This window comes from Pseudorca crassidens, chromosome 21 (genome assembly GCF_039906515.1).
Source record: "Pseudorca crassidens isolate mPseCra1 chromosome 21, mPseCra1.hap1, whole genome shotgun sequence".
NCBI lineage: Eukaryota > Metazoa > Chordata > Mammalia > Artiodactyla > Delphinidae > Pseudorca > Pseudorca crassidens.
In genome coordinates this window covers 8,470,826-8,493,769 of record NC_090316.1, presented here as the reverse complement: position 1 = coordinate 8,493,769, position 22,944 = coordinate 8,470,826, and the positions used below count along the sequence as shown (strand labels likewise).

Sequence of the window (22,944 nt, the reverse complement as noted above, 5' to 3'; positions counted from 1 at the left end):
TCCTTTACCAATAACAGTTGAAAAACATCACTGTAAAGAAAATGTCTCAGGTCAATAGAGAAATGTGAAAACTGGTCCTCTTGGGGAATCCAAGATAAGGCAGGTATGGAGAGAAGGACAAGCAGATCTTGACAGAAAGTATGGGTATCAGCGTGAACTCAACTGACTGAGTTACAGGAAAAGGATTATATCTTGGATTTGAAATTTTTAAATTTTATTAGACATTAACGGGAGATTACTTAAGGAATTATTTTTAAACCAAATTAAAATTTCATATGTAAAATAGCCTGTGAGAAAAGAGAAACATACACAACTTGGTTTTCCATATCATCTCATCTGAGAAGAGCCAAGCATAAATTTGACTGTAATCAATCAAAGAAGGTTTATTAAAAGTCCAAGCGTTTTGGAGGACAAGAACAAAAATACAGCCTCAACTAATAGGTAGGTCTGGAGGTCAGGGTGGTGGGTACAAGCAGTAGGGTTACAAGAACACAGGACAGGTGAAAGCGGGCTTCTCGTTTTGTCCCGAGGCCGCGGGGCTCGTTTCTGGCACCATGGCGCCAAGGGCCTCCCCAAATCCTTACGCCGATTATAACAAATCCCTGGCTGAAGGCCACTCTGATTCTGCTGGGATGACTACCGAATTCTCACAACTCCTGAACAATAAGATTCGAGAGCTTCTTCAACGAATGGAGAGAAGCCCAAAGTCTGCGGACACTCGGGACAGCACTGTTTACACTGGCTGGGCAGGTATTGCTGTGCTTTACTTACACCTCTAGGATGTGTCTGGGGGCCCTACCTACCTACAGATGGCACATGGCTATGTAAAGCAAAGTCCGAACTATCCGACCAAGCATTCCATCACCTTCCTTTGTGGGGATAGGGGCCCCCTGGAAGTGGCCGCTGTGGTGCATCACAAGATGAACAATGAGAAGCGGGCAGAGGACTGCATCGTCCAGCTAATTCACCTAAATAAGACTGATCCCCATATGCTCCAAATGAAATGCTCTATGGTCGAATGGGCTACATCTATGCTCTTCTCTTTGTGAAGAAGAACTCTGGAGTGGAAAAGATTCCTCAAAGCCATGTTCAGCAGATTTGTGAAACAGTCTTAACCTCTGGAGAAGACCTAGCTAGAAAGACTCCACTGGTGTATGAATGGTACCAAGAATACCATGTCGGGGCTGCTCATGGCCTGGCAGGAATTTATTACCACCTGAGGCAGCCCAGCCTTCAAGTGAGCCATGGGAAGTTACACAGTTTGGTCAAGCCTAGTGTAGACTACGTCTGCCAGCTGAAATTCCCTTCCGGCAATTACCCTCCTCGTGTGGACAATACTCGGGATCTGCTAGTTCACTGGTGCCACGGTTCTCCTGGGGTAATCTACATGCTCATTCAGGCCTATAAGGTGTTCAAAGAGGAACAGTCTCTCAATGATGCCTATCAGCGTGCTGATGTGATCTGGCAGTGTGGCTCGCTGAAGAAGGGGTACGGGCTGTGCCACGGCGCTGCAGGGAATGCCTACGGCCTTCCTGTCGCTGCACAACCTCACGCAGGACGCAAAGTACCTGTACAGGGCCTGTAAGTTCGCTGAATGGTGCTTAGATTATGGAGAACACAGATGCAGCACACCAGACACTCCCTTCTCCCTCTTTGAAGGAACGGCTGGAACAATTCATTTCTTGGCTGACCTCCTAGTGCCCACAAAAGCCAGGTTCCCTGCATTTGAACTGTAAAAGGAAAGTCCCCTCACTGCAACTCACTGCATGAGCCTCTCTATACATCAAACCCGGGCTAAAGCAACAATAGAGTCAAACTGTGTACTTTAGTTGATTTTTTTTTTCCAGAATATGTCTTTAGTTCAGTTCCTTTTTATTATTTACTTTTATTTTAAGATATCCAGGGAAATCTTAATTAACTTCAGTTTCTCCTAAAGGGAGGGTAGGTGATGTGTACAGTATTTTGAGAGCATATATGCATTTATTTCAGAACTTGGAGGCAGTCGTATTCTTTACTCAAGCTTATGAATATAACCATCTGTTACGGTTCTAAAAATGTTTAAAAGAAACTAAATGTAGATAAATACATGCTTATCGCTGGATAGTGACCTCCACCTCTTCCCTTTAGTATGTTCTTTATGACACTTTTATGGCTTTGCTTTTCTCTGAGTGGTTGATCATGAAACGGGACAAAAATATAACTATATGCTTCCAGGTCAAAAATTGAAAGAGTTGCCAACTGGGCTAGGGACCTAAACACCATTTTTCAGATTCACAATGCTTAAACTAGAGATAAACATACTTTCAAATTTGCCTCTTTTTGTTAGTAGAGCATCCAGGCTCTACAATCCAACATTTTTATCAAAAACTTCTGAAATGTGATGGTCGTTATATGAAAATTCTGATTTGAAGGTTATTTCTAGATAAGCTAACAGAAAGTTTGTTTTCTCCAAATAAGCTAGTATGTTTTGGAACTACTTATGTAAATTTGTTTCTTCTTTGGAATAACTGTAAGATCAGGAAATGAGATTTCTGTGTGTAAATATATTATGATTGAGTCCACCCTTTCTGACTGACCTTCTAAACTTTGTGTTTTACTTACTTTGCAATGACGATGCTTTATAAAGCGTTGGTTGCTGGGAAGAAGCCATAGGATATTTTCCTTCCTATCTGTCTAGATGCTGATCTTTTCACTAAATAGTAGAGCACTCTACTTGTTTAAAAAGGGGGAGGGGTGCTATACCGCAAAATCGCTAAGCTTTTGACAGGAATGCTGGTTCCTGAGAAGGTATTATCCAGTGATTATTCTTAGAACAAATGGCTTTTGTCTCTTTGCATACCCTAGGCTTTAACACTCATCCATTTCTGAGCCCTCAGGATCGGATACTGATATGGTAGGTGAAGAATCCCTGGTGCTTCAAACTCTGTACAAATGTTTTGACTCATCAGCTCCCATTCCTCCTTCTTCCATTGCTGACTTTCCCAGGCTTGTCTTTTCTATGTATTTTGACTGATTTTGAAACATTTTGCAGCTTTTAAGAAAACAGGCTCTAAAAATTTTTAATGTGCCTATTTCACGGCTCTCTCGGTCACAAAAACATGCTATTTTTATTGGAACTGTGAACCAAATCCCCACTGAGTACATGTTGGTTCCCGTGGATAGCAATCCCCTATTATTTTTCATTTAGCACCAAAATAGCTAATATTATTGGCAATTGCCTGACCCTTTAAAGGCTACTGACAGTAGGATCTAAAACACAGCCCACTGCTCAGTTCCCAGGATTAGCTTATTCCTCTGTGACTCATGCTAGCTGGGGACAACCTTGTGTCTCTCAGATGTGAAGCACTGCTGGCAAGCTCTGTGCAAGCCGTGCCTTTCTCGTGAACGTGTCACATGAACAGTGTCAGCATCCACAGGAAAGCTAATCTGCCTTTGGATGGGTGTCCAGCTTGAAAGAACAGACCCCATTTGGTTTAGTTAAACGTCTTACTATACTTTTCCTGCACTTGTAGCTACTATAGTTACTAACCAAGGGAAAAATAACAAAACACTTTCTCTTAACTGGAGGAGACTGATCACAGTGCTTCACCAAACACCTTAATTAATTCAACCCCAGGAAGACATCAAGGCAGGGAGAAGAACACTTTGAATAAGATTCTTATTCCTATTTAGATTGCTGTTTAGCTACTGCCATCCATTAACAAATTTATCAATACAAACACAATCCAGTTTTCATTTTTTTCTTTAGCTTTTTAAGTTATTAAACTGGCAAGATTTTATATTTGTGCCATTGTTTATTTATGTTTAAGAGCTCAGAAAGTTTGATAGGATTTTAAACTCAGGCAAAGGCTATAAAACTCAGACTAATACCCTAACACCATGGTAGAAACTGAAACTTTTACATGAAGTTTCTTAGTTTTGAAAGGAAGAGGGATCATTTCAGTTCTATTTCTGTTACATCATTTTTCCCTCAGATATTTTTTTGGTTAGAAAACAAAACGAAAAAATGCACAAAACTGCTTCCCAGAAAACTGAGTAGTATCTTTTATCTCCATGTAAAGACTAGGTAGTGAAACCTTAAAACCCTGTCAAGCAGTATTCATTTATCTTGTCGTGTGCTTCTATGAACATCTCGATCAGTTATTTACATCAATCCTATTGGTCCCATCAAGAAGTCAGTCTTTAATCCTTAGAGTCATTTGACCCTTTGATGTCACTTCCAATTATTTGGAATCAAAAGCCTTCACGGTAGGTAAAAGTGGCCATTTTCTCTCCTGTTACAACTTCCCAGCATGACTTAATTGAGAGGTGTACTTTGCTCATAAGTCCTCAGGTTAATTTGTGTCTGATCTTATAATGCCCTGCCTTCTCTTGACTGAGTATGAAATACAAAACATGAAGAGTAAACACTTATTCATCTACTCCTTTGGCTACTTGAACTCATCTATAATCCTTTGTTATTCATACTCAATTCTGACTTCACTGCTGCTCCCCCTAAATAGGTCAGAGCACCCCACTTCTGTATTGTTAAGCTGTAGAACTGTTTCTCTCCTACAGGTACAAATCAGAGTAGGATATTCAGGGATCCTACACCAATGTTATATAGCCATTTACTGGAAAGGGCTGGAATTGTATGTATTTCTATGTTCCATAAAGGATTTGACTTAACTGATTCTCAACGAAATTTTATTAGGACTATTAAAAAAAAAAAAAAAAAAATAGGACATAATCTGTTTCCAAAAGTCAGAGTTACTTATTTAGAACCGAACAGATAATCCCAAAAGACTCTGAATTATAGTTAAAAACATGAAAACAAAAACTCACAGATAACATAAGCTCATTTTAATCTTTATTTTCAACTTCTTCCTCCATTAAATCACTTACTACAGAAGAAACAAATCAAACAATTTGTCTCTTTGTTGGCACTTTGTTTCCTGCTGGCTGGAAAACTATATAAAAGAGTGAAATAAAAACCCAAAGACCTGACAGATGGAGAAACAAGCACATCTGTCTCTGAATAATGAGCTAAATTTCCAAAAGAAAAATGTGGAGGAAACATTTTTATATAACAAAAATAATATAGATAAAACTGTCCGGTTTTAAATTTCTAAAAATATATTGGGATTAAAAGTTACAACAGGTATAATGTGATACCATTTAAAACTCTCAGTTAAAAATCTTTATTTTCATATCTATTAATTACAATATGCAAAGAGAAAAAGAATTACTCCCAAACTCTTTTTCTCTTTTGGCCGCACCTCGAGGCTTATGGGATCTTAATTCCCCCACCAGGGATTGAACCTTCGTGCCCTGGCAGTGAGAGCACAGAGTCCTAACCACTGGACTGTCAGGGAATTCCCGGAATTACTCCCAAACTCTTAATAGTTGTTATATATCTGGAGGATGAGACTATGGGCAACTCTGCCTTCTGAACATATATAATGTATTGTCATAAGCAGAAAGAGCATTCCATTTTTAATTTTTACACTTAAAATGAGATCTAAACAATGAAATACAACAAAATAGACATGTGATCCAAACATCTTTCAATGTGCTCTTCAAAGAATTATATCTGTAAGTGTGAAAACTGCTAAATACGTTTTCCAATGCTGAGAATCTGACTAATAACAATACTGACTAATAACAGTATGGAAACCATTGATTACTATATAAAATTCAAGACAAATTTTACAAAGTAGTTTAGATAATAAGCAGCATAAAATGTTTCACAGGTATCATGTGTGGAACATAATCAACAAAATCAAGTTTTATACTGTGTTTCTGGTTTGTAGAAAACCTGTCAAAAAACTACTTCATTTAAAACTGCACGGCACAGCCATGCAATGAAATATTATTTGGCAATAAAAAGAGACAAAGTACTGATACATGCCACAACACAGATGAACCTCTAAACATGATGCTAAGTGAAAGAAACCAGACATAAAAGGCCACATATTATATGATTAGATTTATATGAAATGCCCAGAAAAGGCAAATCTATAGAGACAAAAAGTAATTAGTGGCTTCTTAGAGCTGAGGAGCAGAGGGGAGAATGGGAAGTGACTCCTAATGGATGTGGGATTTCTTTTTTGGGCTGATGAAAGAAGTGATAAAGTTAGATTGTTGTAACTGGTCACACAACTCTGGAAACGTACTAAACATCATTAAATTGCAGGCTTTAAAAGGGTGAATTTTATGGCATGTAAATGATATCTCAAGAAGGCTATTATTTTAAAAACTACTGCAGGAAAGAGAAAATTTAAAATATTATCAGTATGTACATTTTTCAAACCTAAATTCTCAGATTTCGGTTTCCTCAACAATACAAACAAAATCAGTTTTTCCAGTACTAAAGTAGGGAGGACCAGACCAGATTAATTCATAAAATAAATTTAAACACTTCCTTTGGAATACAAGATGAAGCATAGATTATGCTTTCATTTGTACCCCAGAAAAAAGCTATATTAGTAAGTTTTCATAGAGTAATTAAATGTGAAATTCTTTATATAATCTCAAAAGGATGCTTTCCTAAGGGGACAGAACTGAAGAGCCACAACTCTCACGTGATGTAATATCTTAGAGTGCTCTGGAGGCCCAGATAGGGACTTGTGTATTGTTTTATCTAAGAAGGCTTGTCCCTTTCTTCTCCCATTCAAGAATCACAGATTATTAAATGTGCAAGGTACTCAAGAGATTAAGAGTCCAACAGCCCCACTATATAAATGAAGGGGCTAGGACTGCCTCCCCCAGTCTCTGTAAATTATGAGTAGGGGAATTCAATTACTTTCCTTTTATTATACAGTAGTAGTTAAGAGTGGAGGTTAGGGACTAAGATTTCTTTAAGACTCTATTCACAGATCCCAAACATAAGGATAATAGTACCTACTTCATAGTGTCGCTGCTATGAGGACTGCTTAAGAAAATATACATGAGAATTGTTTGTTTTTTCATTTACTTTTTGGCCACGTCATGCAGCACGTGGGGTCTCAGCTGCCCAACCAGGGATCCAACCCATGCCCCACGCGTTGGAAGCGTGGAGTCTTAACCATTGGACCCCCAGGGAAGTCCTACAAGAGAATTGTTTAACACTGTGCCTTGCACAGGAGTGGACATCCAACAGTGTTGGTTTTTTTTTTAAACTTCTGCCCCATCGATACTTCTAGTCACCCCAACCTTTAATCAGCAGATTATAGTGACAAGATGATTGCCTTCTGTATCTGGGTGGATTTCTTGCTGGGTAGCACAAGAGTTACAAATATGGCAGATCCCGTCACAAATCTGACTTGCCAGACACTTTTTCTCCTCATAACAGTGAACAGGGACCAAGATAGAAAGTTTAAAATGAGAGAAAAAGAAATAGGTGCAGGGCTTCCCTGGTGGCGCAGTGGTTAAGAATCCGCCTGCCAATGCAGGGGACACGGGTTTGAGCCCTGGTCCGGGAAGATCCCACATGCCATGGAGCAACTAGGCCCGTGTGCCACAACTACTGAGCCTGCGCTCTAGAGCCCGCGAGCCACAACTACTGAAGCCCGTGTGCCACAACTACTGAAGCCCACGCGCCTAGAGCCTGCGCTCTGCAACGAGAAGCCACCACAATGAGAAGCCTGCGCCCCGCAACAAAGAGTAGCCCCCGCTCACTGCAACTAGAGAAAGCCCGCGTGCAGCAGCGAAGACCCAATGCAGCCAAAAATTAAATAAATGAATAAATAAATAAATTTAAAAAAAAGAGAAATAGGTGCAAAGTTGTCACAGACAATAAGGGACTCGACAAGTGAGTTCGCAAAGCAAATATCCAGAAATAAATTCCCAACTCCAACCTTCCTCTGGCTACTAAGCAAGTCCATTCCAAATGCTAAAATCTCAGGAATCTATTCTACAGGTTTTGGTCAAACTCTGGAAAAGGAGTAAAGTTAGAATACAGGTTTTCTTAACATTTATTAACATTCCTAAGGTAGGATTCTATGCCATGTAGCTGGCTTCAAACCATACTTCTATTTCATATTGAATTTATAAGCATGTCCCAGTAAATTTACAGATTCAAAAATGGGGTAAAAAAAATTTTTTTTCATTAAAAACAAACAAACCACCACCCGCAAAAACAAAAAACAAAAAAAAATGTAAAGAAGGAGGAAAAAGGCATCTTGCAAAATTTATCAGGATGAAAAGCACTTGTCTGAGTAAAAAATTACTACCCACAGGAGTCAAAGATGAAATAAAAATGTTCAAAGAAAGCTTGGCCCAAATGTCTATTACGCTCATATACGACATCTCATTACCTATCGGTCTGCTTGCTTTTGGAGGTCAGATTAAGGTTTTTTAAAAAAATAAGTGTGAAAGAAATTATAAAACAAACATAGGGTGTTCTAAGGGAAAACAAGGACCATGTCAGCTGTAGAGGCTCTCTGCCAGTTAAGATGACCGTAATTATTTCACTGTTCTTTAAAAACTGATACTGATATGTGTTTGGGTGTCAGATTATATTATCACGTATGTATTATATTCATAAACAACATTTTAGACTCACTTTTTTGCCACAACTTTTTACTAATGTCCATTTATGCCTTTTCTTACCTCTTGTGTTAATTTTGGTGTGAACCTCGAGTTGGGGATCACTTGAAACCATACAAGGCCACCAAGGATAGGTTCCCACCTTAGACCAAACAAGATCGCCAACCTGGAACTTAACACCAGCGGACACTTCTGTTGTTGGAACAGAAGGTAACATCGGCTGAACCTGTAGGAAAAGGTCATAAAAAACTTCACTCATACTTTTCTCTGATGCTTGCTATCGGTATCTAGCAAAAGGGAAGAAGAGAGGAGGAAGATAAGCCCCACTCCAAATATTGAAAAGAGGACTGATGGTTTCTGTTGCCAAATTATTGATAAGGCATCTCAAAAATTCACATCTATTAAAAAGTGGTCATAGTTTTGAAAAGGAAAATAATTCGCTAAAAATATCTACCTTTTAAACCAGCTCCAAGATTTATTTCAGTATAACTTCTGAAGTAATAATACATGCTATGTGTGTTCTAATTTAATCACTCTGCTTCCACCTTCTCACACCATGTTTGGTTAGACAGTATTCACTAAAGCCACTCACCGGGAGCTCCTCTTTCAGTACTGGATCTTCTCTTGGTTTTTCTGATACAGTGTCAACCCTCTCATTTGGTCTCTATGTGAAAAGAATAAAATGGCAGCAAACCAAAGAACAGTGACACACACAAAGAGTCAAAGAAAACTAAACAGCAAAGGGAATAAAGGACATTTATTAGCTGAATAATGTAAGGAGGAAAAATACAACTTACACAGTACATGATGCTGTGTCTTAACATCCATTGTCCATTCTACACCACAGCTATAGCTCCCATTTCTTACTTTATCACTTTTAAAACTTAATTTGTTGATTTTCATTTTTTTTTAACCTATCAGAGCGCAAAAAAATGGGCACTCTGAGATTGCTAGTAAGATGTAACTTGGAATTCTTCTAGAGAGCCATTTGGCAATATGTATGAAAAGCCTTAAATTTTCAGACTCTGACCCTGCAAATCCACTTCTAAAAGTGTATACTGCAAAAGCACTGATATATACACATACTGATAGATACACACAAAGATATGCACACCAGTGCTATTTTAAGAGCGAATATTAGAATTAGACATTAGTCTAGATGTCCAAAAGCACAGAATTCGTTAAATAAATTGTAGTACAACTAGATAGTGGAATAATATAAAATTTTAAATGACACGGAAAAATAACAATATAATGTTATTTGAAAACAGCAAATTGAAAAGCAGTTTGTATAGTGTGATTCCAATCTTGGAAAAATAATTTCTTATGTGTACAGAAGAAAAAGACGAGAAGGATACCACCAGGTGATGGAATAAGTGATTTTCTTGGATGTGCTTTTCTATATTTGTCAAATTGCTTATAATAAACATCACATTACTTTTCTAATCATAAAACCCACAAATACGTTATTTAAAAATTGATTTCTACAATCCTTTGAGGAGGCAGTTTGGAAGTATCTATCAAAATTCAAAATATGTACACTCTTCAATTTAACAATTATATTTTAGGAACCTATCCTACAGAAATACACAAAGTGAGAAAATCTAAGCAGAGGGATGGTAACTACAACATTATTTCATGTCAGTAATCCACATCTATCAAAATCTTCCTACTTTTTTTTTCCTACTTTTTATTTTAAAATAGCCTGTATACGCCTTGAAAAATATGTGATACATTGTACAATAAATTGATAAGAGTAGTTATCTTTGAGGAACAAGATTAGGGAAGCGGTGAGGGAAGATCTATACTTGTATATTATTTGTGTTTTCTGTAAAAAGCAAATTACTTTTGTAATTTAAAAGGTTTAAAAACTTTTCTTGTCAAAGAACAGAATTTAGTTTAGATGGCTTAAAAAAAGAGAAATATATCCATTAACTTGGCTCTAATTCCACTTAAAAAGTATTGCTAATTCTAGAAGTTACTTAAAATTCTCATTCAATTAATTCAAGCAGTTTAAGACGCTGCTATAAAAACAAAGTTTTATTAAATAAAAGAAACTGTAAAAATGATGAAGAAATAATAAGCCAGACTCATGTGCCAAACCCCAAGTATCATTCATTCATTCAGCAGTGCCTACGACTTTCCAGGCACTGTTCTAGAAGTTGGGTATACAATGTTGTAACAGACAGATAGGATCTCTGACCTCAAAGAGCTCACAGTTGGGCAGAAGAGACAGACATTAAACAAACACATACATACACTCATACAATGTAAATGTAAAAAGAGAAATAATGGTGTGTCTGTATGTAGCTATGATATGAAGGTCAGGAAAGGCCTGAGAAAGTATAATCTGAATCAAAAGAGGAGGAGTTAATCTAGTAAAAAGTGGGGGAAAGACCACTCCAGAGAGGAGTGGCATGTGTGAAGTCCCTGAGGTTAAACAAAGGTAGAAACTTCAAAAAAGCCATTACAACGGACTTAACTGCCCCAAGGAAGAGAGAGGTTACAAGATGGGAGTGGAGAGGAGGCTACATCACCAGGGCCTTGTAAGCCACATTTAAGTGTCTTATCCTAAGTGCACCGAAAGCCTCTGAAGAGGATTAGGTAGAGAAGTAATACACGGCCAATTTCTGTTTTAAAAGGATCACGTTAGCTGTTACATGGAGAATATTTTGGAAGGGAGCAAGAGGGGAAGCAGAATGTCTAATTAGGAGGCTACTGAAAATATTGGAAATAGCCCAAGTGAAAGAAGTAGTGGCAGCTGTTGGTGGGCACTAAATTAGCTCTGTCAGATGCGTCTGTGGTGGCACCATGACTAGCTAATCCAACAGGACACGCTCACTGAGCAAGGAAAGAAAAATCTATGTTCAAATGGGAATTTTTGTCCTTATCTCTGGTGTAATGAGGCAGTTTAAAAATATGGTCCAGGGCTTCCCTGGTGGCGCAGTGGTTGAGAGTCCGCCTGCCAATGCAGGGGACGCGGGTTCGTGCCCCGGTCTGGGAAGATCCCACGTGCCGCGGAGCGGCTGGGCCCGTGAGCCGTGGCCGCTGAGCCTGCGCATCCGGAGCCTGTGCTCCGCAACGGGAGAGGCCACAGCAGTGAGAGGCCTGCGTACCGCAAAAAAAAATAAAAATACGGTCCACATTTGCGTAGGCCCGTCCGGCAGCTTCATTTCAGTCCACAAACATAGCTTAAACCTTCACCTCAGCTTCTCATTCTCAAGCTACAGCAGGAGGACAGGACCACCTGGGGAAGCACATGTGGAGCCAAGAAAGCAAGTCCTCCTCCTGGGCACATTCAGTCTTCTGATGCTGGGGTGTTAGGGATCTCTGTAACTCTGAGGGCAGATAGATACGGAATGACTAATCTTTGCCAAACGACAGAACCCTACTGTTGTTAAGAACTCGTCTGAAGCTCAGTAACATTTTTCCCTTTCTGGATTAAAGACAGGATTTCCTCCAAAACCTTTTTATTATTCAAATGTCTTACCTCTTTTTGATTTTTTTGTTTGTTCCATATTCACATTTCCTCCAGGCTGGCTTGAAACACTGTTAAAATCACTTTCAAAGAACTGAGATTTTTTTACACAGTCATTTTAAAAGGCAAGAAATGGCAAGGGAGAAAAAGAGGCCCAAGAAGATTTATTCTAAGCTTTCAAGACTATAAAAATAAAAGAAGAAAAAAAAGTCAAAGAAGGATGCTGCAGTGACAGAAAGGGAATATACATGGTAAAATGTGCTAATGCGTGAACAAAAGTCATACTTACTAGGCATTTAGAGACCTATGACTTGAGCTCAAAAGAAAGGTAAAGAGAGAGAACATAGTATCACAAATACCAATTAGGAAGGGGAGTTTTTAAGATGAAATGGTCAAGGGAAGCCAAATGCTTAGGAGTCAAGAAAAATAAGGAGTCAGAAATTGCCAACAGATAAAATACTGCTGGGTATAAAATCCATTTTCCTTCAGTTGTTCAAAGGATAAGCTTAAAAGAGATTAAAATCAGGGCTTCCCTGGTGGCACAGTGGTTGCGAGTCCGCCTGCCGAGGCAGGGGACACGGGTTCGTGCCCCGGTCCTGGAAGATCCCACATGCCACGGAGCACTGGGCCCGTGAGCCATGGCCGCTGAGCCTGCGCGTCCGGAGCCTGTGCTCCGCAACGGGAGAGGCCGCAGCAGTGAGAGGCCCACGTACCGCAAAAAAAAAAAAAAAAAAAAAAAAAGAGATTAAAATCAAATAGGGACTGAAGACACCTTTTTTGGTACTAGTAGTGCTGCTTCAGAAAGAGAAAGCATCAGAGAAAAGGTGACAGTGAGGGAGCTCCCCATAGTGTTCAAGTCATCTTAATTTTTTTTTAAATAAATTTATTTATTTTATTTATTTATTTTTGGCTGCATTGGGTCTTCATTGCTGCACGCGGGCTTTCTCTAGTTGTGGCGAGCCGGGGCTACTCTTCGTTGCGGTGTGCGGGCTTCTCACTGCGGTGGCTTCTCTTGTTGCCGAGCACGGGCTCTAGGCACGCGGGCTTCAGTAGTTGTGGCTCGCGGGCTCTAGAGCGCAGGCTCAGTAGTTGGGATGCACAGGCTTAGTTGCTCCACGGCATGTGGGATCTTCCCGGACCAGGGCTCGAACCCGTGCCCCTTACATTGGCAGGCGGATTCTCAACCACTGCACCACCAGGGAAGCCCGAGTTATCTTAATTTTAAATGAGGGCTTCCCTGGTGGCACAGTGGTTAAGAATCCGCCTGCCAATGCAGGGAACATGGGTTCGAGCCCTGGTCCGGGAAGATCCCACATGCCGTGGAGCAACTAAGCCCGTGCACCACAACTACTGAGCCTATGCTCAAGAGAGCGGAAGCCACAATTACTGAGCCTGCATGCTACAACTACTGAAGCCCACGCACCACAACAAGAGAAGCCACTGCAATGAGAAGCCCGCGCACCTGAACAAAGAGTAGCCCCCCGTTCGCCGCACCTAGAGAAAGCCCAAGTGCAGCAAGGAAGACCCAAAGCAACCAAAAATAAAGTAAAAAACAAAAAAAATTAGGGGGAATTCCCTGGCGGTCCAGTGGTTAGGACTCGGTGCTTTCACTGCTGAGGGCCCAGGTTCAGTCCCTGGTCAGGGAACTAAGATCCCACAAGTCGTGTGGTGTAGACAAAAAAAAAAAAAAAATTGGTCTTTTTAAAATTAAAACCCAAGAGATTTATCAGGATGAATAATACTCATCAAATCTGGCAGAATTCAAAATCCTTAATAGTTTTCAAAACATTAAGTAAAATCATATTCTCTAAAAGAACCAAAAACTTATGTCATCATTTAAGGTAGAAAGAAAAATGTAAAGTCAGTAAATTGTTCGTGCATTTTTCTTTTACTTTCTGAATAACTGTAAGTTCACAATGCATATGAACAGTTTCTAAGAATTCTAAGACCTAACACTCTGAGGCTGGAGAACCAAATATAACCTCTAACTTAGTGCTAATGGGACCAAACCAGCCATCTGGCTTTTTATAAGTGAAAATGGCAAGCTAAGAGTTAATGAGACTGGCCTTAGTGGATAAGCCCACCAAAGTGCCAGTAGAAGACCAATGTTTGAATAGGGCCTACACTCACATGCCTGAGGCATTACACCTGCCAAGGAGGAAGAAATGCAGAAACATTTCCACATGTTTCTAATTTGGTGGGAGAGAAAACAGCTTAAAGCAGCTTTACAAAATATACAATTTCAGTAGTGATCTCAGGTCTCCTGCTGCCTGGATGTTTGGACACGTTTTCATTGTTGAGAAGATATACTTAGGTTGTTCCAAAGAACGGCCACTCTTTAGAAGGCCAAACAGCTCAGAATTGGGAGGAAATACTTGTAGATCAAATATGAAGAAAAAAGGAAAGAAAAAAGAAGTGAAATCTTGAAGCGTATTATTTTAGATGAGATTTTGTTTGCTTTGTTTGTCTCAGAAAAGAACCTATGAGCGAGTTTTAATGAAGAAGTCTACATCTATATCCATATATCTATAGCTATAGCTGTATCTATCTATATATCTGCAGACCCAGCTTGAGGACAGTCATCCCAGGCACACAGTTCTCACTACGCTTCCCTCAAGCATCTGGGGGAGGGGAGCTGTCCCGTGGTGTGGGCAAACTCTTACGTGGGCTTCTTTCCCTTCTACGCCTGCTACAATGCTGAACACCAAGAGCGTGGACCCCCAGTGACAACCAGGAGACACAAGAGCATCAAAAATTAAAGCACTTAAAAACAACTGTCCTGAAGAAGGCAAAAGGGATGTTGTTCAAGTTAAGAAAACCCCATTAAACACATACACAGTTACAAAAAACAGGTTGATTTGGGCACATCCCTTGTCCGCATGGCTTAGCAGAGACACGGCACTAACAACGAGCAGGGCCTTTGGGGGCTCCAGCCCAAAGTTCTACTGTCAGAATGGAGCTTCACTTTTACGGCACCATCTCTTAAGCTTATAACTGCCTCCCATGTGTGATAAAAGTTTAATTAATCAAATTCAACTAACAAGAGCTTAGCTTTTCACCGTATTTCTTTGAAAGAAAAACCCCTGGATTTTCCCCCAAAGCTCAACTTTCAGGCAATGGTCTTGGTAACATTTAGTGCAATCAATGACACTTAACACATCTATACTTTCAGTCAAAGTGACATTCCTTTACCCCAAGACACTGTAAGATCCTAAATAATGAAATATTAAATTATGCCCCACATGATTTACTAAAAAGGAAAATGAACTAAAACTCTTAAATTACATCTAACCATTCTAATTCCTGGATATAACAGTTAACTGAAGGTTTAAGTGATATAAACGGCCAGACATAGCAGACATCCAACAAAGACAGAACTGGCTTTAAAATCTCACTGAAAAGTGACTACTAGAAATATCACGTCACTGCACTGAATTTTTTTCCTAGATTCCAATAAAACAAAGAGTGGATACAAAAAATGAACAGACTCTCTTCTCCTGCCTCTGCTTCCAGCCCTATTTCTATTTTGTGACATATTTTAAGCTATATATTTTAATATTTTTACCAATAAAGGCAAGAAGTCTAGCCTAATAAATAAAATTGGATATTCTCCTATTTGCCAGATTCTCTAGAGCAGAAGCAAGACGGGCCAGCAAGATGGCTCTTAGGACCTAAGCTAAAACCAAATGCAGGTTTTATGCATTTTCGTGATTGCTAAGGATCATAGTGCATCACATGTCTTTTCACTGCAGGTCCATGAACAAACTGCTACAGTGGAAGTCTCTGGAGAGTAAAAAGTTAACTTCTCTCCTTCCACTGATTCATTCATTTAATAAACGGTGTAAGATACTATGTGAGCTAAGTTCTGTGGGGGGCATTTAATAACTGACATAAGAAATTCAAATGCATTCCAGAAACCACTTAGTTTCAAAGCCTTCATTTTACAGCTGCAGAACTAAGATGGAAGAACTACTAGTGTCCGCAATTACTCTTTATCTCATCACCCAGTTTTATTTTCTTCATAGCACCTACCACTATCTAAACTTAGACTCATTTACATACGTATGTGTGTATTTTCTGCCTCTTCTTAGTAGAATATTAGCACCCTGAAAGTAGGCATCTTTACTTTTCATTCACTGCCCAACTTTCAATTCTTAGAAAAGCGTCTAACACACATTAGGTACTCAGTTGATATTTGTTAAATGAATAAATAAGAAAACTATAGAAAAATGAGAAAAACATACTGAAATATCACACTGAGACTTGTGAGAGCCTAGAACCAGTGTGACTTTTACTCCAGAAAAACACCATATTTGAGTTGTGTGAAGTAGTGGAACCCAGCTACCAAGGAAAAGGTGAGTTGGTAAGATGTAAACATTACTTTGAACAGAAGATGATAAATTAACTTATTCAGGCAGAGCAGACAGAAAAGCATACAACTGTCACAAAAATTCATAGATATTCATTTCTTCCCAAATCAATGTCTGGGGACATCTTCAAGTAATACCATGTATTAGAATACTAACTAAAAACTCTTCATTCAAGCTAGCATTGATTTGTTACATACCTTTCTTATTAAGAAAATTAATACTGAAACCTCAGAGATGTTAAAAAGAAATTAGCAGCATGCATCTTAAGTTACCATTAAAGAATGACTTTTATAAAACCTCTACCTGAAGATTTAGTGAATATGTATGAATACTAACTCTGATTTTATAAAAAGAGTTCCTTTATTTACTTCAGGTTATTTTGTGGCAAACACTAGTAATGAGGGTTAAATCTAAGCTCTACTAGCAAAAGTTGGTCTGGAACAATGGAAAACCGATATCATTAACCATCTTTCTCTGCCCTTCCTCTTCATCTTCAGAAACCAGTTTTTTTTTGTTTGTTTGGTTGGGTTTTTTTAACATCTTTATTGGAGTATAATTGCTTTACAGTGCTGTGTTAGTTTCTGCTGTGTAACAAAGTGAATCAGCTATATGCATACATATTTTCCCCACATCCCTTCCCTCTTGCATCTCCCTCCCACCCTCCTTATCCCACCCCTCTAGGTGGTCACAAAGCACCGAGCTGATCTCCCTGTGCTATGCGGCTGCTTCCCACTAGCTATCTATTTTACATTTGGTAGTGTATATATGTCCATGCCACTCTCTCACATCGTCCCAGCTTACCCTTACCCCTCTCCATGTCCTGAAGTCCATTCTCTACATCTGCATCTTTATTCCCGTCCTGCCCCTAGGTTCTTCATAACTTTCTTTTTTTTAAGATTCCATATATATGTGCTAGCATACGGTATTTGTTTTTTTCTTTCTGACTTACTTCACTCTGTATGACACACTCTAAGTCCATACTCCTCACTAAAAATAAATCAATTTCGCAGAAACCAGTTTATTACGAGCAAAATTAAGTGAGGCTATTAAACAAAGAAACATAGGAGGCAAGATTTTTAGTGTCACATGTTTCTAAAATATTTCTTTACTCAGATGATGTCCATTCATTTATTCAGCAAATATTTACTTACCACCTATCATAACATCCCAAGCTGCATGCTAGGGATCAGATGAAAGAAGTTATCAGAAATATTTATATTTGGAGAGATAAAAACTGAAAAAGGTCTCTTGGACTTCCAGTAAATGTGAAATATTACAAATTTTTTCAAAAAGATGTTTCAACTTACATTTTGTTCCTCTGGTTCTAATCTGGGGATTTTGTGTGACTTGCGCTCTTCAGATCTAGATGAATCGTGCTTGTTGCTTTTTTTCCTCTTTTCTTTTCTGCTTTCATGCTTTGACTTTGTGTGCTCACTTGCCTGTACTTCATTTAAAAGGTCTCCACAAAGGGAAGACTCAAACAATTCCCTGCCATTCTGGATAGTTTTGGTTATTTTTAGTTTAATTTCAGGTGAGCCAGTCTTCTTTGGAATCACAGTCTGTGGTACTGAAGGAGGAGGTGGTGGCTGTGGAGGAGAAGGTTTTTCCAGAATTTCATGTGGTCTTGTGTTTGGAATTTCTGAATGGTAATAGTCAGTGGGGCTAAAGTTTCTAACTGCACCAAAGCCATTGGCCGACCCATTGGGATACTGGTTATAGGACTGGTATTTGGTTTGAGTTTCGTACATGCTGATTGATGATGGGTAGCCATTCGTGAGTGGAGGAAGATCTTCTGTTGTAGGTGGGTACTGAAAGCCTTGCTGCAAGGTAGCTTCGTATGGTGTCTGGCCACCATCTTCAACAATGTCACTGTTGTTATCAAAGGCATCCTCCTGACGGATGTTGGCGGAGTCAATGAGTTGAGGTGGTTGCTGAATTGTGTTTCCCATGATCCCTTGCATGAAAGAGAAAGAGAAATCCATTGTTCTGCTCCAGCATCCTTAACTTTCCCTTTCTCTCATCGGGCCTAAAGTTTTAAAAGAGAGATTAAAAGGTGTTAGTTAACATCCTCAAAGACTAGAGGCTAATCAACTGCAAAAGGATTAAAGTAAAATATTCTGAATCCAATTTTCATATCCAGATTTGCACAAACTAAATTTTTAAAACAGGTAGCCAATATAATTCTGACACAGAGCAAATACTTTTTATCTTAAATGCTTATCTGTGGGCTTCCCTGGTGGCGCAGTGGTTGAGAGCCCGCCTGCCGATGCAGGGGACACGGGTTTGTGCCCCAGTCCGGGAAGATCCCACATGCTGCGGAGCGGCTGGGCCCGTGAGCCATGGCCGCTGAGCCTGCGTGTCCGGAGCCTGTGCTCCGCAACGGGAGAGGCCACAACAGTGAGAGGCCCACGTACCGCAAAAAAAAAAAAAAAATCTTATCTGTTTGAAACTCAATTACTTTCACAATAACTTGAGTAACAAAATTTTATCCTCTTTGCCATCATGCAAAACAGTTTTGACATTCCTTTCTGTTTCCTAAATTAGAGATTATAAGTCTCAGTTAAAACTGTAAATTGCAAAATAAGCAGTGTCCTGACACATACAAATTAGGTTCCATGTGTGCTTTCCTTAAATCATTCATATTTTATCCAGTGGTTCTGTTATTACAAAAATAATAAAATCTTATTGTAAATATTTTAAATACAAAAATTAAAAGGCCAAATCCTCTCCCACTCCACCATTCCCATTCTCCTAAGTCATGGATAACCACTGTAAATACTTTAGTGGGTACTCTTCCAAATATTTCTCTACATATTTATACACAAAATGTTTAAAACAGTTTATTCTGTGACTTGCTTATTCAACTTAAAGTATGTCCTAGATATCTTTCTACATCAGCATGTACAGATCACTCTCATACATACTCCACTCTTTCAGTGGCTGCACAGTAAACAACTGTGTAATCTACCCTAACATGTTTAACCATTTGCGTACTGACAATCATTGAGTTGCTCACAACTGTTTGGTATTATAAACAGGTTTACAGGAAACTTTCTTGAAACTGTATCTTTATGCATATATGTATTCTTCCAGGACATCTGAATTTTAATAGATACTGCAAAACTGTTTTATAGGCTGTACTATATCAATTTATACTCATACCAGCAGTGTGAGGGGATGCCTGATTTCCTATACTCTTGCCAGTATCTACTTGTTTTTAATCAGTGGTATGTATAGCAGAATCATCTTTACTTTTACAAAAGGCACATGTCAAGATCTCTATACTGATGACTCTGATTCAGGAAATCTGGGGTGAGGCCTAGAGCATGAGTATTTTAAGGCCACATTCCAGCTCATACTGATGCACACTCCTGGTTGGGTCACCACATTATACGCTCACAATTATTGTGCTTTCTCTAGAAGATGTCTGAAAATGCCCACACTGTGTAACAAGGTTATAATATGGATAAGCATCTGTTAGGAAATGCTCTAAGACCACTCTGCTTTGTCATACGGTTTGACAGTCTCACATCTTGAGACAGAGGATTAATGGACTGCCCAGATACTATTTTGAAAATCCTATAAACACTTCTTCTAAAAAGCTCTAAGGCTGAGAGGATTTCACTACTGTATCAAGTCTGATGAATTGACTGTAGCTGCCAGAATACTAGGAAGAGGATTCTGAAGCTACAGTCCAGTTCAATTCCATGACCAACTAATAATGTCCACCATCTTGGTTCTAGTAGGAATTACCATAATGATAAAGCAAGTAACCCAGAACAGCAAAGGGAAGAAGGAAACAAAAGCTGACAACACTTTCCAAGGTGTATCCAATTAAACAGCTGTTGTTTATTCTGCTGTTAGCAAATGGAAAGAATTTTTAAAGTTCTAAAATTGCAAACAATGAATATGTGAGCATATAGGAAATCAAACTGCCCTTACTGCTCTATAGTGGAGTGAGGGATGGGGGGCATGGGGTGTGAGAGAGCACTCCCGCTTTTTTAGCATCTACTCTGGGCCAAGCACTTTATATGTATCTCATTTAATCCTCAAAACAACTCTGCAAGGTGAGTATCTGATTCCTGTCTCCTAGGTAAAGAAAGTGTGTTTCAGAGGGGTTAGGTGTCTTGCTTAAACCCCTATAACCAGGGGGCCGAATTAGGATTTGAATGTAAGCATCTCTGACTCTAAAGCCCAAGACTTTTGCCACTATGCCACTTCCATTTTCTTCAGCTGTAGGTTCTGAGAGGATTTGTTTCTTTCCTTCATGTGCTTTTATTCCTTGGTCACTGCCAAAATGACGACTAACTATTCTATAATAACCACCGTTGACACTTAAAGAGCGCTTATCGAGTGTGGCAGGAGCTGTTAAGCGCTCTAAATACAGTACTACATTTAATGCTCCCAACAACCTTCAGCTAGACATTAATGTCAGTTCCCATTATGGATGGGGAAACAGAGGCAAGAGAGGTTATGACTTGCTCAAATGCACAAGGCTAGTCATTAGCTGACAGCTGGGATTCGAGCCAGGCAGTCTGGTTTCAGAGTCTGTGATCCTAACCAGCATACTGTACTGATAATGCTGACAAAGGTTAGAAATCATTTCTTTATATATATAGCTTAAGAGTTGAAACATTACCCTACTCTGACCCTTGGCAAAAATGTGTATAGCTCACAGACACTAGAAGGGTATGTTCTAAAATTCCATAAACAGGGACTTCCCTGGTGGCGCGGTGGTTAAGAATCCGCCTGCCAATGCAGGGACACGGGTTCGAGCCCTGGTCCGGGAAGATCCCACATGCCGCAGAGCCACTAAGCCCATGCGCCACAACTACTGAGCTTGCGCTCTAGAGCCCGCGAGCCACAACTACTAAGCCTGTGTGCCACAACTACTGAAGCCTATGCACCTAGAGCCCATGCTCTGCAGCAAAAGAAGCCACCGCAATGAGAAGCCCGTGCACTGCAACGAAGAGAAGTCCCCGCTTGCCGCAATAGAGAGAGCCCACGTGAAGCAACAAAGACCCAACGCGGCCAAAATGTAAATAAATTAATTAATTTTAAAAACTAAAGGAATACTTAATTAAATCATTTTCCTGTAGTAAAAGTCAGATGTGAAAAAGAAAATAAAAATAGAAAAAAAAATAAAATAAAATTCCGTAAACACACACGGGGCAAGTACACAGGTAGAATTCAAAAGTTCTCCAAACTTCCAACTTGAAGGCAAGTTAAATACCAACAATTGACAAGATGCAACCTGTGTTTTTGGTTCTCATAATTGTTGTACACAAGATCAGCTTCCAGATAGTCTCCCCAAATTATAGTCCACAGAGGTTTTCAGGCACATGTATTCAGAGACTAAGATTTCTGATGCTTTCGATTTAGTTCCAAACACAAACTTCTAAGAAGTTTGGTATTTTCCCCCTTCTCTTCTCTTCTCTAGCTCTATAACCAAATATTTTATTTTAGTTTGAACTAAGAACAGAAATAACATTACCCTATTACAATTATAGTATAAGAGTTTACAATTACAGTGTTTTCATATACATTTTTAAAAATTAATTAATTAATTTGGTTGTACCGGGTCTTAGTTGAGGCTCGCCTGCTCCTTAGTTGTAGCATGTGAACTGTTAGTTGCGGCATGCATGTGGGATCTAGTTCCCTGACCAGGGATCAAACCCAGGCCCCCTGCTTTGGGAGCTCCGAGTCTTAATCACTGCACAACCAGGGAAGTCCCCTCATATACATTCTTATTTAAGCCACAAAACAAGCCTGTAAAGCTGACAGGGGAGGTGTTAGCTTCATTTTTCAGATAACTACATTCAATATTTGCTGAATTTCCCAAGACTACAAAGCTAATTAGTGATTAAGCCTGAAAAAGCAACCTCTTAGCTTCTAATCCTGTGCTCTCTTCCACAAGATCTCACTGCCAGAGAATATCCAACCACCCACAGACAACATACTATAACCTTAAGAGTCATACGCTCAAAGCTGAAGAGACTGTCCTTCCTTAACTCAGCTTTCCTTTCAGACTACCCCAGATCGGCCGTTGCTTCCACTATTTTTCTAGCTTCCCAGGCTAGCAGCCTCAGGTTCACAGGTGACTGATTCTTCCCTCTCTGTGAGGCCGTAAAACTAATCATTGGACAAGTCTAGTCTCTTCCTTTGAACTCTGATTTGTTCTTTGATCTCTACATCCATGTCAGGCCAGGCCCTTGTCAGCACCTTATCCTGGACCTACAACGACTGATTTTCTAGATATTTCTCACCTCTAACTACTTCTTCTTTAGTTTCATCTAAACCAAACTGCACTGGGTCTACTCCCATATTAAGACACTCTGAACTCCACACCACACCAAGTCCCTTCCATGCCTTTCAAAATTTTCCATAATCCCACTTTCTCCTACCAATCCAAATTGCACGTGCATGAATGAACTTTTCTGAGCATCCACTGGGCCAAAAATCTATAAACTGAGGCCTAATATATATTACACATTGTTTAATCCTATGAAGCAAAGTAGCATTCCCATTTTACAGATGAGAAGGAATGGAGCTCAAAAAGATCAAGTGATTTGCCCTTAGTCACGCAGC

At 39.5% G+C, this 22,944-nt stretch overlaps 1 protein-coding gene and 1 pseudogene across 7 annotated transcripts in view; one reads left to right on the top strand and one right to left on the bottom strand.

Moving 5' to 3' along the window:
* NSD3 (nuclear receptor binding SET domain protein 3) overlaps nt 1-22,944 on the bottom strand; it is a 108,969-nt gene that overhangs the window by 51,154 nt on the left and 34,871 nt on the right. For all 7 annotated transcript variants that reach the window (XM_067721712.1, XM_067721713.1, XM_067721714.1 and 4 more), the window contains 3 exons: nt 17,664-18,382; nt 9,101-9,172; nt 8,572-8,734 (listed from right to left, as the gene is read on the bottom strand). In XM_067721712.1, the coding sequence (XP_067577813.1) occupies nt 8,572-8,734; nt 9,101-9,172; nt 17,664-18,338 (910 nt within the window). In that variant the 5' untranslated portion in view covers nt 18,339-18,382. The remainder of the gene's footprint in view (nt 1-8,571; nt 8,735-9,100; nt 9,173-17,663; nt 18,383-22,944) is intronic.
* Nucleotides 540-1,818, top strand: LOC137216026 (glutathione S-transferase LANCL1-like; annotated as a pseudogene).